Source organism: Rhinatrema bivittatum, chromosome 2 (assembly GCF_901001135.1).
Source record: "Rhinatrema bivittatum chromosome 2, aRhiBiv1.1, whole genome shotgun sequence".
Taxonomy (NCBI): domain Eukaryota; kingdom Metazoa; phylum Chordata; class Amphibia; order Gymnophiona; family Rhinatrematidae; genus Rhinatrema; species Rhinatrema bivittatum.
This window is the reverse complement of record NC_042616.1, coordinates 199203257-199219361: the sequence shown is the minus strand read 5'-3', so window position 1 is coordinate 199219361 and position 16105 is coordinate 199203257. Positions and strand designations below refer to the sequence as shown.

General features: G+C 37.5%; 1 protein-coding gene across 1 annotated transcript in view; it reads right to left on the bottom strand.

The window, feature by feature from the left end:
* Window positions 1-15843, bottom strand: part of AHR (aryl hydrocarbon receptor) — a 291464-nt gene extending 275621 nt beyond the window's left edge. The window contains exon 1 of the mRNA XM_029589033.1: window positions 15505-15843. Coding sequence (XP_029444893.1) covers window positions 15505-15560 — 56 coding nt within the window. The 5' untranslated portion in view covers window positions 15561-15843. The remainder of the gene's footprint in view (window positions 1-15504) is intronic.
* Between the last annotated feature and the right edge of the window lie 262 nt (window positions 15844-16105).

The window sequence follows — 16105 nt, the reverse complement described above, 5'->3', positions numbered from 1 at the left end:
ATCAGCCTGTGAAGACTGTTGCCCTAGAAACCTGTCCATAACTCCTGCTGGCACACCCACCAAGGAAAGAAAGTCAATGGGGATCAATTGGTGCAAGAACTCAGATCCAGAATCTATTCCCAAGGAGGAAGGATCAATTAACAGAACCAGAAACCCAGGCATAAAAAAACCTCTCTGGGAACGGCCTATTCCTGACTGCAGCACCAGTCCATGCATCTGCACCATCTGCTGGAGATAAAGAAATACTGATTTTAGTTATATTTTTAAGACACTGGGTTCCTTCTCTGATTTTGTCATGAGTACAATTTGTCTGGACAATTGCATTTATGTATTTTATTCTATGTTATCTTATATATTTTATTTTTATTTTGATTGTACAAGGCTTGGTTTTGTGAAAAGAAAAGCATCAGTTTAGTTTATTAAATTTTCTTGAAGAGCTGAATGTAGTATCAGACCTTCATAGGGGAGTGAAGTCAGTTTTGAGCTTCTTTGCTGTCTCCATCTGCGTGTAGGAAGACATAACCTATAATCTAGACTGGTCTGGCATGGATGATGCAGGTATTTGAAATTTTACCAACATTTAGCTGCTATTCATTTGTTTTTGTGCACTGTCATTTCACAAATTTCACTTAATTTCGTTACATCTGATTATGTGCGCGCTCAGAAAAAAAAAAAGCAATAAAAACAAAAAGCAACGAACACGTGTCCATATCCAACCCAAGTACTGGGCTAATCCCGCTCCCATTTCCATCCAACATAATAAAAACCTCTATAATCCAAGTCTCATTATCCACCCACCCGACAGAGCAGAGTATTGCCATAGGCAATCAAAGCTCTATAATACCCCCTCCCCAACTGAAAACTCCCCACCTGCAAGTAATACTCTGATTTAGCCAAATCCTACAAGTATCAAAAATAGTCATATTTCTACTAAATAAATAATTCTCATGCATGATCATCCAAATGCCTGTGCAAAGAGCCAAGTCTTGACTTTCTTCCAGAAGGCCCAAGCAACTGAGCTCCAAAATGAGTCAGAAGAAAATGTCTTAGCTTAAAAAAAGTGTGAACTGGAATAGATTTTGAATTAACAGTCTCTACAAGCACTAAGTACTGAGTCAAAACATCTTGCTACCCTTTTTTCATCTTTACTTTTGCCAACTGAGGTACTGGATTTATATATATTTCCTCTAACAAAAAAAAAAACCCACTTTAATAAGTACAGAGATCTTCTACACACTAACAGGTACATTTTCAAACCCCGGTACACGATTAAGCGCCGGGGCTGGAGGTTCAGGTTCAGCGGCCACTTGCTGCTGTGCCGGGGAAGCTTGCCAAGTTGCTTCTGCTCCGAAGGAGCAGCAACTTAAAAAATAAAAAAAATAAAAATAGGAAAGGCAGATTAGGTTTAGGGGGGTGGGGAGGAGAGGGCGCACGCATGTTATAAAATCGGCATGTCCGTGTGTGCCCGCCGGGTAGCATGTGCACATGGACACATGTGCGCGCTTACTAAAGTCTACCCCTAAATGTTTTTTTCCCCCTGTGGAATCCCTTTAGATGCCTCTCCAAAGGCAATCTGTAATAGCAGAGAGATTGGACCTCATACTTACAAACGTGGAAAGTGTTTTTGGTATTGCAGGTCATTAACACTTTGGGGTAAATTTTCAGAGTCACACGCATAAAAATCAGTATATTTGTGCATAAGTAATATCTACTCACGTACATGCTATTTTATAAATCTCAAACATACATGTGTATTTTTGCTTTTGTGCACACATATGCACATAAAAAGGGGCAGTCTGGGGGTGTTCTAGGGTGGAGCCAATTTTTCACACAAGTTGCTATTTTTTTTTTATTTTATATTTCTTCATTTTACAATTCAACTCAAGCATAATTTTCTTAAATTTATCACAGGTTACAGAGTTCATATTACCCTATTAAAGTCATTAACTCTTCAGTTAAAGACAAAGTATTGCTTTCCCCTTTACACTTAATCAAATATACCAATTTTTCTTATTCCATATAATACTTTCAACAAGCGATTTTGAACCAAATGTTTGTTTTTCCAAAAAAAAAAGAAAAAGTTAATAAATCAAGATTAAGTCAAAATTACATATTCCTTTATTTATATTAAAATCCAATCCTGATACTTTTTGTTCTTTTATTAATTCTATTTACCTGTGCTTAGCCCACAATTGAATCCAAGGTACACAGTACCCAAACATCTATTTAAACTAAATACTCAACTAACTGGGATTACACATACTTAAGCTGGAGAAGATCACTTCATATCACATAAGACTGTGTTAGATGGGTTTGGGGTAGAGCTGGTGGTGGACTTCACTTTAATATGAATAAATTGTGTTAACTGATCAGGTTGTAGGAATACATAGGTATTGCCTTCACACTTTATCAGGCATTGGCAAGGATATTTCAAAATAAAAAAAAATTCCCATTTGTAATATTTGAGACTTCAATGCAAGAAACTTGTTTTCTACGTCTCTGTGTTATTGGCACTAAGTCAGGGAATATTTGCACCTTGCACCCCATAAATTCCTTGAATCTATTTAAGAGAAATTTTTTGAAAATCCAATCTTTATCAGACTCTAACATGAATGATATTATTAGTGTTGATAGCACAACTGACTCTATATCTGTTTGCTCAAGTAATTCTGAAACATCTAAATCTTTATTTTGAGGGGAAGCTCAATGAATTAATTCCTCTATTTTTAAGTTACCAATATCTCTGTTGATTTTTTCATTGATGGTAAATAAAACAGCTTAGATATTATGGGTAAAGTTGCTTCTGGGATATTTAAATTTTCCATCAGATATTTTCTCCATAAAAACAATGGAGTCAAAGTAGGTGATTTAGGGAAATTTATACACCGTATATTTTTTACCCTTGCTGCATTCTCCAACTTTTCTATTTTGAGCTGCAATAACAGATTTTCCTTCACCATCATAGTTTGTTCTTCCCTGGACTTTCCTATTTCTTCCTTTACTTTCATTAATTCATTTTTCACTATTTTATTTTCAGTTTCTATATCCTCTACATTTTTCTTTGTTAATATTTACAAACCTCGTTGATTATTTAATGCAAATTTCCCCTTGTTATTCACACCCTCATTTATTCATTTGTTAACTTGTTTTATTTGTTCAATGTAAAGCGCCATGCCTGGCGTTTGTTTGTGTTACACTGTAAACCGATGTGATATCCTGGATGAATGTCGGTATATAAAAATTTTAAATAAATAAATAAATAATAATACAGTATTTAATATTGCCAACATTTGATCACCCATATTTTTATTTACTTCATTTATGGCCTTCCATATCTACTAGATAAGGGAGCCCGGACCGACGTGCCGCAAATGCGCAGTAGAGAGCAACTCTACCGCGCATGTGTGGGCGAGCACGTCGGCCAGAGCTTGCCCATAACAAAAATGGCGCTGGGAGGAACAGCGGCGGCAAGGAGCAGTGGCAGCGGCGGCAAGGAGCAGGAGCGGCGGCAAGGAGCAGGAGCGGCGGCGGCGGCAGCAAGGCACAGTAGTGGCACGCGCGCGCGAGGGACCTCCCCCAAAGATCTTCCATTTGTGCTATCCGGAAGGGGAGTGACTGAGGGAGGGAGAATAAAGGGTGAGGGGAGAATGAGGTAGGGGGAGGTGGGAGGGAGGAGAATGAGGGGGGGGGGGGGGGAGGAAATGGACCGAAAAATTTTTTTTTAATGTAGCCCGTTGTTACGGGCTTAACGGCTAGTATTTTATAAAGAAAAATCCTGTGGTTTAACTATGGGTTTAATCTGAGTAATATAGACCCCCATCCTCTCTTACCCCATTGCCCTCTTCCTCAGTCTCGATTGAAGCTTGACTGGGTCCCAAGATGTTACTTGGGGCTGAGAGATTTTCCAGCTGACCTCCTTGCCCCAAGGGAGAGCTTCCCCTTGCTCCATCAGCAGGGTTTAGCTCCCCTGGGGTCAGCTGTAATTTCTCAGCAGGGTTCACCAGAGGAGATCTCTCACTTGGGGAGAGTATTGTTAATAGACCTAAGGATGCGGAGGGCTCTTCTTCTCCCCTCCTAACATTCAACGATCCTTCATCCCCTTTCTGTAATCCTCGTCGCACATGCATATCCATCGGTCCCACTTTAGAGATGGACTCCGTTACATCTGAGGCCTGGCATTCCCTGGCCCTTCTCTTTCGTGCTGAGCGTGGCATTTAACAGTACTAAATTGGATAGTGTACAAACTAGTTTAGTTTATTAGCATTTATATACCGATGTATCAGACAGACCTTCACATTGGTTTACAAAAGTTACAGCATATTTGGAAATACAATAATTGATAAAATAGTAACAGCTAAAAACTACACAAGGTAAAAGAAATAAATTAGCTGTTTAAAAGAAATAATCTAAGAACCAATAGAAAAACTCGTAAAAAACAGGAGTCAAATTAAAATAAACGTAATAAAACAATAAAATAGAACATATAGTAAAACAATAAATACAGATAAAGATAATATAATAGTAGCCCGTCAAGGAAGTTAAGAACAAAGTGAATACTCATCATTTGCTGCTCATTTGTAACATTTCAAGCTCTTATTAGCGTTCTGATCTGTGGTTTCGTACGCAATGAAAGCACATTTAAATAGTTAGTTATTTTACCAATATTTTGCGGGGAGGAGTCCAAAAAAATCCAAAGAAGCTGAAAAAGCTGCGCGCACCTCTTTGGCGCTCGCGTCTTCGGCAGCGACTGCGCGCCGCCAAGGAGCAGATTTTAAGCTCCTTCAGTCCCGCAGTTGTGACGTCACAAATAGGCTAAGCTGTGCTCTGTCGGGGCCATCTGGACGCCGCACCCCTGGTAAGGCAGCTACAGCCTCTCTCTCAAGTTACCTGGCGCTGCAAACACCAGTTCCAAGGAGCAGATTTTAAGCCCTTTCCGTCCCGCAGTTGTGACGTCACAAATATGTTCAGCTGTGCTCCGTCGGGGCCGTCTGGACGCCACACCCCTGGTAAGGCAGCTACAGCCTCTCTCTCATCTTCTCAGTTACCTGGCGCTGCCACAAGTTGCTATTTTTAATCCAACCGATGCATGTACATTTGCCAACTTACTCACTTAATTTTATGTCTGCTAATTATCTTGTGTAAGAGATATTAAACATGTTTATAGTGTACTATTGGCTGGGTGAGAGGTCTGGGTGAACTAGGGTGGAAGGAAATTCAGGTGGAAGGGGTTGCCCCTTCTTTCTGAAATGGACTTCCTTTGGAAATCCGTCCATTACAGGATTATAAAACCTTTCAGAAGGAGGTGAAGTCTCATCTGCTCTGGGAGGCCCTTGGAGGAGTGCAGGGTCTTTTTTTGTTTTGTTATGTTTCTGATTTATGAATGTGAAATTATAAACTGCCCAGAACAGATGTCTGGCAACTAAGCGGGTACGAAATTGCTGTAAATAAATAAGAACCAGGAGGGTCTCGCTGCCATGGAAAGGGACTGGAGAAACTGATGGACTAATTGGTAAAACTGGTAAGTTTCAATTATGCGCGCGTTTTATAATATACAGACTTACACACGTAAATTGGGTTTTATGCACAGTACTCTATGTTCGCGCATAAAAAATAAATATTCGTATGTTTTATTTTAAATAGGTAAGGAATGTGCTCTCGTTCAATGCATTGCATGTATTCGCAAGCAAGCACATACACATTTATGATGGGGGGTAAAGATATGCATGTTTTATAATGCATGCAGTTTATTAAATAGTATCATAAATCTGTGCATGCCCATATATGCTGCAGCATGCATTTGTTTGAAAGTTATGCTCCCTGCGGTTACTTCCCCTACTACCCCTAACTAATCAAGCTTGATATTTCATTTGGATGCAGCTCCATCACTGCTCTCTACATTAATGGTGGGGGTGGAAGGGAAATAGAACCAAAGAGCTAAGAGAAACAGATAAGTATGAGAAAAAAATGTGTGAAGCTTGCTGGGCAGACTGGATGGGCCGTTTGGTCTTCTTCTGCCGTCATTTCTATGTTTCTATATGTTTCTATGTTTCTATGTGTCCAGTGATCAAGGAGTAATGCAGAGTTAGGCCATGTAAAAGGTAGGAGATTCAATTGGTGTGTATAAGTCAGCACAATTCTGGCGAGTTGAAACAGTAATAAGCATCATTGATGTTGTCAATCTTTACAAATTTATTTTTTTTTAATGATTTTGTAGATTGCAAAGAATTGCTACACTTAGCTCCGAAGCAGCCCTAGCTGGGCGAAACGCTGACAGTGTCTGAGGACAGAACAGGACACTGATGGATTAAAACATTTAAAGATAAATTTTGAAAACAGATTTTTTGAATATTAGAAATCATAATTTATCTTTTGATCATCAGTAGTGATTGAATCCTGTTTTTGAATACTTGAAGTAACTTACAGTCAAAGTATAAATTCTCATTGTAAATTTAAATGTGTTTTTTAAATATGAATTAGGATAAAGAAGTAAAAATATACAAATTGAGATGTATTAACTAATGATGGTGCTTCAGCCTGGTTATGCAAGGCATGTGTTGCCTAGATATTGGCATCTGAAGTTTTTCCTCCATAATAAAATCTTTTGTGCTTTAGTAAAAATTCTGCGTGCAATTTGAAGCCAAAACTCAACTTTTTCAGGTACATCTGAAGCAAAAAACCTGCAACAGAATCAGTTGGACCATTAGATGATCAAGGGCTAGAAGGAGCACTAAGGAGGCCATAGCGGAGAGATTTAATGAATTCTTTGCTTCGGTCTTTACTGAGGAAGATATAAGACAGCTACCATATCAGGAGTGATATTTAAAAGGTGATGATTCAGAGGAACAAACAAAAATCACAATAAACCTGGAAAATGTACTAGGGCAAAATTGACAAACTAAAGAGAGTAGCAAATCACCTGGATCAGATGGTTTAATTCTCAGAGTGCTGAAAGAACTGAAAAAAGAAATTGCAGACCTACTGTTATCAATAAAATCAGCTATGGTACCTAAAGACTAGAGGATGACCAATGTAACACCATTTTTTAAGAAAGGGTTCCAGGGGTGATCCAGGAAACTACTACATACTGGTAAGCCTGATGTCAGTGCCAGGAAACATTGCTAAAATTGTATATAAAGCTAGACGTAGTTTAATAAGACAAAGTCACATGGATTCAGCCAAGGGAGGTCTTGCCTCATCAATCTGCTGCATTTTTTTTGACCGCATGAACAAACATGTGGATAAATGTGAGCCAGTTAACAGATGAATTTTAAAACAGCGACATGCAAGGCAAGAAGCTGGGCCTTGCATGCGCCATGCACATTTTCAAAGGGGCCCAGCCACACCCATAAACCCTGTTATGTGCAGAAGTGCCGGGCTCAGAGAAAGGGACAGGCCAGGGGCCGGGCTGGAGGCGGCCGGCACAGAGGCCATTTGTCGCTGTGCTGGGAAAGCGCACAAGTTGTTTCTCCTCCAACAGAGCAGTAAGCAACAAAACAAACAGAAGAAAAAGGTAGGAGAGAAGAGGGGAAGAGGGAGGGAGTATGGGTAGGGAAGTTCCCTCCCAGTCTGCTCCTTAACTGGAGTAGACTGGGAGAGAACTTGTGAATGCCCGTTGCGTCGCCTTACGCAATCTTATAAAACCCGGCGCACACCACACGCATATGTGAGCGGCCATAGCATTTAACATGCGCGCGCCGGCGCACTTGTTATAAAATTGATGCATCCATGTGTGTGCGCTGGGAAACGCATGCACCTTTTAAAATCTACCATATAGTGTATATGGATTTTCAGAAAGCATTTAACAAAGTACCTCATGATAGACTCTTAAGGAAATTTTAAAAAGTCATGGTATGATAGGAGGTAATGGTCTATTGTACATTGAGAATTGGTTGAAAGACAGGAAATTGAGTAAGAACATAAGAACATGACATACTGGGTCAGACCAAGGGTCCATCAAACCCAGCATCCTGTCTCCAACAGTGGCCAATCCAGGCTATAAGTACCTGGCAAGTACCCCAAAAACCAAGTCTATCCCATGCTACTGATGCTAGTAATAGCAGTGGCTATTTTCTAAGTCAACTTGATTAATAGCAGGTAATGGACTTCTCCTCCAAGAACTTATCCAATCCTTTTTTAAACCCAGCTACACTAACTGCACTAACGACATCCCCTGGCAACAAATTCCAGAGTTTAATTGTGCGCTGACAGAAAAATAACTTTCTCCGATTAGTTTTAAATGTGCCACATGCTAACTTCATGGCGTGCCCCCTAGTCTTTCTATTATCCGAAGGAGTAAATAACCGACTCACATTTACCTGTCCTAGACCTCTCATGATGTTAAACACCTCTATCATATCCCCCTCAGCTGTATTCTCCAAGATGAACAGTCCTAACCTCTTTAGTCTTTCCTCATAGGGGAGCTGTTCCATCCCCTTTATCATTTTGGTCGCCCTTCTCTGTACCTTCTCCATCATAACTATTATAACTTTTTTTGAGATGTGGCGACCAGAATTGTACACAGTATTCAAGGTGCGGTCTCATCATGAAGCAATACAAAGGCATTATGACATTTTCTGTTTTATTCACCATTCCCTTTCTAATAATTCCCAACATTCTGTTTGTTTTTTTGACAGCCGCAGCACACTGAACCAACGATTTCAATGTGTTATCCACTATGACGCCTAGATCTCTTTCTTGGGTGGTAGCTCCTAATATGGAACTTAACATTGTGTAACTATAGCATGGGTTATTTTTCCCTATATGCATCACTTTGCACTTATCCACATTAAATTGCATCTGCCATTTGGATGCCCAATTTTCCAGTCTCACAAGGTCTTCCTGCAATTTATCACAATCCGCTTGTGATTTAACTACTCTGAATAATTTTGTATCATGTGCAAATTTGATTACCTCACTCGTCTTATTCCTTTCCAGATCATTTATAAATATATTGAAAAGTATGGGTCCCAATACAGATCCCTGAGGCACTCCACTGCCCACTCCCTCCACTGAGAAAATTGTCCATTTAATCATACTCTGTTTCCTGTCTTTTAGCCAGTTTGTAATCCAGGAAAGGACATCGCCACCTATCCCATGACTTTTTACTTTTCCTAGAAGCCTCTCACGAGGAACTTTGTCAAACGCCTTCTGAAAATCCAAATATACTACATCTACCTGTTCACTTGCCTTGGGTAAAGCCATGCTGACTTTGCTCCATTAAACCATGTCTTTCTATATGTTCTGTGATTTTGATATTTAGAACACTTTCCACTATTTTTCCTGGCACTGAAGTCAGGCGAACTGGTCTGTGGTTTCCCACATCACACCTGGAGCCCTTTTTAAATATTGGGGATACATTAGCCACCCTCCAATCTTCAGGTACAATGGATGATTTTAATGATAGGTTACAAATTTTTACTAATAGATCTGAAATTTCATTTTTTTAGTTCCTTCAGAACCCTGGGATGTATACCATCCGATCCAGGTGATTTACTACTCTTCAGTTTGTCAATCAGGCCTACCACATCATCCAAGTTCACCGTGATTTGGTTCAGTCCAAATCACCTTCTCCAGAACGGGTATCTCCCCAACATCCTCTTCAGTAAACAGTTGTGATGGCAAAATCGAACGACGGTATATAAAACTCTATAAACACCGAAGCAAAGAAATTGTTTAATCTTTCCACGATGGCCTATCTTCTCTCAGTGGAGAAAGGTGAATAGTGGAGTGCCCCAAGGATCTGTACTAGAACTGCTTTTAATATTTATAAATGACGTAGAGATAGGAACAAGTTGGCGTCTGTTTGTGTTACACTGTGAACCGATGTGATATCTGTGATGAATGTCGGTATATAAAAAACTAAATAAAATAAATAAAAATAAATAAGTGAGGTGATCAAATTTTCTGATGACAAAAATTATTCAAAGTTATAGATACACAGTGCGAAGTTCAACATTGGGAGTCAGCACCCAGGAAAAGGATCTAGGTGTCATCTCGGATAATATGTTGAAGTCCTCTGCTGAGTGTGCTGCAGTCAAGAAAACAAATAGACTGCTAGGAATTATTAGGAAAAAGAATGGAGAATAAGTCAGAATATCATAATGTCTCTGTATCACTCCAAGGTGTGAATGCAGTTTTGATCACCACATCTCAGAAAAGATATAGTGGAATTAGAAAAAAAGTACAGAGAAGGGTGACCAAAATTATAAATGGGATGAAACTCCTAAAGAAGTTAAGAGTTCTTCAGCTTGGAGAAGATACGACTAAGGGGAGATATGACAGAGGTCTATAAAATGAGTGGAATGGGTAAACATGATTCGATTGTTTAATCTTTCAAAAAAATGCTAAGTTAGGGGACATTCAATGAAGTTACTAGTTGATATATTTAAGACTAGAGAAAAATATTTTTTTTACTCAACACATAATTAAGCTCTGGAATTTGGTGCCAGAGGATGTGGTGAAAGCTCTTAGTGTAGCTGGGTTTAAAAAAAGGTTTAGACAAGTTGGTGAAAGAAAAGTCCATAAATCATTATTAACATAGACTTGGGGAAATCCACTGCTTATGCCTGGGAATCTGTCAGCCTTTTGGGAGACTGCCAGGTACTTATTACCTGGACTGGCCAGTGTTGAAACCTTTGGTCTGACCCAGTATAGTAAATCTTATGTTCTTAACATCTGGGCTTAAAAATGTGTTGAAACCACAAACTCTGTCCATTTTAATTCACCAGTGATTGTTAATCCCACACTTTGTCCTCTCTCATGAACAGATGTTAGAAATGGCAACAAAATTCTCAAAATATTTTTACAAAGCAAGGTTTGTATTCACTATAACCAGGTATAGTTTTACCAGATTTGATTTGTCTGCAAAGAATGCTTTTGTAAATCATGCTCAGAGTTAGAATTCTATTTTACTGAAGTACACAGCAAGTATATTTATAACATATCAGAATGCAACAAAATTCCAATATATTCCTTTTATTTTAAGATTTTTACAAACCATATACAGTCAAGATTATGTAAGTTTTATTAAATGCAAAATCTCAACTTCACCTTGAAAAAATAATTTGGAAATTGTCAAAAGACCAAGAACATACCATACATTTTGCATGACTTTCAGTAGAAATGTTATCCTTACTAAACTGATAAAATAGCAGCTTCTTGCTATCGTTTATTCAGAAAATGTTGTAAAATGTATATGATGCATCAGCTAATAAGGTGCATTAAATTCTCAATGTAATTCAGGGCCTCTTTCACTAAGCATTTTTCCCCCAGACAAAGAATGGGAGAAAAGCCTTAGTAAACCAGAACCTCAATTTTCTATTTATCTGAAAACGTTTGTTTCAGAGAAGGGGATGTTAAAATTAAAAAAAAATAAATAAAAATGAAGGGGGTAAAAAATGTGTGCCGCACCCGTCTTCTAGAGTTAAATTTCTCCTTCGGAGAGGGTATTCCACATTTTCTGTACCATTATTAGACCCCTGTGCTACATGTTTCATAAAATGCCAATAAGGAAAGAAAGAAATACTGGCGTCCTTATACAAAGGATGGCCCATGTGAGCACAAATTAGTTAAGGTAAAAATGTTTAGTATAACTTTTATATTATGGCCTTTTAAAACTTATATTTATGTGGCTTTCAAACAATGTTTGATCCTGAGATATAAAAATATTTGATCATTAAATTTGTTTACAAATACAAAAATAAAATTGTTTCCTTAAAATGTTTTGCTTGTAGCATTAACAGAATATTAGTACACAACTAAGAAATAAGAATATAAATTTTGTAGCTGAAGTCATACTAAGTGTTAGTAAAATTGGAAATCTCAATATGAATGGTTTCTCCTTTTGTGTCTTTATGGACAACATGCAAGACTATTCAACTGAAAAAATAAGATTTTCTAAATAAACTTGCAGTACATGTTTTTAAAGGTACTTGATATAAATTAAAATACCTGCAGTAATAACAAAAACTTTAAAATTTCTTTGATACATTTAACATTTTAAAATATTTTTCTAACATGGTCACTTCCATATTTTATTAAAAAGAGTTCAGAACTCTCTAATTAGAAATTTGCATACCGGTATATTTCTAACACATGTGAATGGACCCTAGTCTCCTAAAAATGTAAAATTATTTTTCAATATTCTAGTCAAAACAGTAACTAGAGAAGTTCTAAAAACAGTCTACAGATTCGTATTTATGGTTGAAAGAACAACTTATTACCAGAATACTGATGACATATCACAAACCTAAAAAAGGCAACAATCACTGCAGTCTGAAAACAAACCAAAAGATACTCTGATTTTTTTTGTCTGCTTCAAAAAACAAGCCTATTTCCTCTTCCCGCTCCTCCCCCTTTTTTAAAACAGAAGATTGCTCAATATCCCAAAGAGAGTTCCTTTTTCTATCTTTCAGCAACATGATCTGAGCAAGAAACTTAAAAAAAAAAAAAAAAAAGTATATACACATACTTTATGCCATGATTAACTACAAAATAAATAAATACATCTAATTCTTTTCAATGTTTCTATTTTATTTAAACATATGGAAATATAATCATCTTACTTTGCTTTCAGGGGAAAATACAGGTGTAAAAATACTTGGTTAAATAATAATGCATTTTTTCCCCACAGTGTTTATAAAGTAAACTATGAATGTTTCTAAGCTGAAGTCCAGAACATCAGAAAACTATCAGGTTCTGCCTGCCCCAAGATCTGATAAGAGTCTAAAATCATCTTTCCACAGATCACCTTATTTCAATAAAGGTTGGGGAGAGAACAGACTATGAGATACCCAAAACACAGCATTAAATACTTAACATGAATGCCCGAGTTTTCACATTAGAATAAAGGAGACTGTAGCTACTACTGTACAAGGATAGGATGCAAAGATGATGCCAGTTTGAGAAACCAGTCTACTAAGCTTTTCTCCCTATAAGCACACTGCACAAGTTGGTTTAGAATGACAAATTTCAACTGTTTTCACACACACACACACACACACACACACACACAATACCACCTGTCCCACTATTAAAACAGGAGCGATGAATGGGAAAAACCCAAATTTAAAGCAAAAAAGAAGTTATTCAATTCGGTACCAAATAAAAATCCAAAACGTATAAGATGAAGATACACAAGAGTAGTTAAGATGAATACAGCAGGGAAAATTCAAGAAAGCAAATAAGAAATTTTTGAACGGAAAGACGATCTGATCCTACAAACCAACTGTTTCTCTCAGCTAAACTAAAAAGGAAAAAGCAGCTCAATTCTATTAAATGCCTGTAGTGCACAAACAAAGAATATTTGTAAATATTTAGACTGCAATATTTTCTCTTTAATTGCAAAACATATATTTGGGTCAGTTCAGAATTATCTTGTCTGTGCCAAGGAGATTTATTGTTGTGCATGATTTACTTTTATCTGAATTTCACAAACATAAATCCATTAAAAAAAGAAATAAAAATGCCCAGAATGTCTAATGCACAAGTCAGTTTTCCTAGGCAGTAAACCATATTCCAATTCAACTATGAAAGATATGTCATTACCTTTTATGCAAGTTAACTACACTTGTCACAATACTGTAGCAAAAATGTCACAATTTAATGTGATATTAGGCTCAAGGGTTAACTCCAAGGGTTTTGTTTCTGGTGCATAGTTACAAAATCACAGTGGTCAACTCAGGCCTGTAATCTAAGGCATATTTAGTATATATGTTATCTGTATAATTATAAATGTGTGCCATGTGTGTAAAGCGCTATGGGCAAAATAGTCACAAAAGTACAGTTTGCCACATATCACAGGGCAGGATGCTATTCCATAATCTACAAGATATAAGAATAGATAAATCTATTACAAATGTTACTGCCAGTGTTTTATAGTTAGGAAAAAATCTGAAAGCATGTGCTTGAGTGAGAATATATTCCTCCTTTAGTAAACAGAAAGAAACTAGTTCTAATTGGGTGATTTCAGAGGTGACTTTTTTTTTTTAAAGTGATCTCTCTGACCATGTGTTCCAATCTGGAAACCTTGTGTTGCTATTTAATAACTTTAGGAATTAGCTTTAACAAAACCATTTTGAAATGCTTAAGTAATTGATGTGCATGATTATGCATTTTTGGCACTGTATCACTAATTCCCAATAAAATTTCTATTTACTTAAACACACACTTAATTTGTATATTGACACTGTAGAAACTCAAAATCTGAGCACTCATATCAAAAGTACATTTTCTAAAGTCTACTCATTCAACAGAAATTAAGGTCCAATAGGAGTTCGTTATTCAAAAGTGTTCTCTCCACTTTACATTCATTCAGTAAAGAATGGATTACTCCCATAACAAACTTATCCAAAGAAAATCCTTACCTAAGAGAGCATTGTTAAATATTTTAATCTTACACTAACACACCAAACTGTTAAAAATGTAAACACTACAATTAATTACAAAATGAAGCATACACCTCCTCTGTTAAAAAATCATGCTTAAAAATCAGTATGACTAAGTATGAAGTCAAAATCTGTAACATTTCTTCATCTTTCCCTAAAAATATGGAAAGGATGTATTCTAATCTGATATAAATAACTTTTCAGAATTAAGTTGAATGATGATGTAAGTATTATTAGAAAATCAGATTGAACTGACAGAAGAACTGTTTTAATTTGATGGTCCCAATTCTCGGTGGTTAAGTAATTTTTTTTTTTAATTCCTATGCTTTTTGAGCTGAAATGTGTATTTATAAACCTATGACAAAACGTTATCCCAGTCATTTACTAGAGTACTTAAATACACTTGCAATGCATCGAAATCAGCGATATACCCTCAGATTGCTCCAGAAAACTTATCTAAACATTAAGTTGATTTCACGTATTGCATATCTTTCATAACAGGAAAAGAAACAAAACAGGTTTATGCAATACAGATAAAGCATACTATACTGCTTCATTCATTTAAAACTAACAAGGGAACATAGAAATCTGATGTAACCCATTATGCGTAATCTTAGAAATATTTGAAGTGAGTTTAACTACATCCAATATGATCCAGAGCTGGTCAGTAAGTCTAATAAATCCTGTACTCCTACAACCTCCCAGGATGAGAAGCGGAGATTTTCTTTTTCCTTCTCTTCTCATAGTATTCATAACGCTACGACTCAGCTCCTATAAGAACAATTGAATAATAGTTTATACAGTAGATATTTCCCCGACAATTTGGGGACGGCACTTGAACGTTGAACCCTGAAGAGTAACGGTGCAGTAAACCGCAGTCAACTTTAAAAAAATGGAAACAATTGGCAGAATTTTACTCCGATCAGTCTTGGGCAATAACATGCAATTTCAGCCTTTTCAACAGGATGGTCAGAAAAGTTCACTACTGAAGCTCGTAAGCAGCAGCTATTCCTACTAACGATATCAATAGTCTCTGCTGGTACAATAATGTATAAACTCTGAAAAAAGGAATACATTAATCGCAAGATATGGAAGCGAACTTTAAAAAGTAGTCTCTTACGTTTTCTGAACAGGCTTTCGCCGCTTTCGACTTGCATAAATAATATTCGTATTCATTCTGTCCTTCTCCAGTGCAGGCAACCACAATTCCCGAAAGTTTGGTAAATATTTAATGCTGTGGCTTTTTAAATCCTTCCTGCCGACTTTCAAAAGTACATCCCTTTCGGCTTTAAAGCGCAAAAAACACAACAGATCTTGCAAGAAAAATCTTATTTTAGAAAAGAAAAAAAAAAGGCAAGGAAAAAAAAAAAAAAAAGAGGGCCGGGATAGAAGTCCCAAGTGATTAAAGGCAGTAAACAAATAGTAGGAATCCCGGCGGGCCAGGTGACGGGGCGGGGAGGAAGGTGCGTCTCTGCGTCCAGTCCCCGGCTGCGCTAGGCCTGTACGGAGTTATCTCTCCACAAGGGCTTCGCTTCGCTCCAGTGCAGGCTCGCGCCTCATCTACTCGCTGAGCCCGTAAATGCGGCGCCCACGCAGGCGAGCGCGCGGCGCCAGGAACGTCACCAGCGGCCCTTCGGGCTCCAGCGCCTCTCCCCTCCCCACTCGCCGCGCCGAGAGAGGGGAAAAAAAAAAAATAAACACACCCTCGCCAAGTACAACTC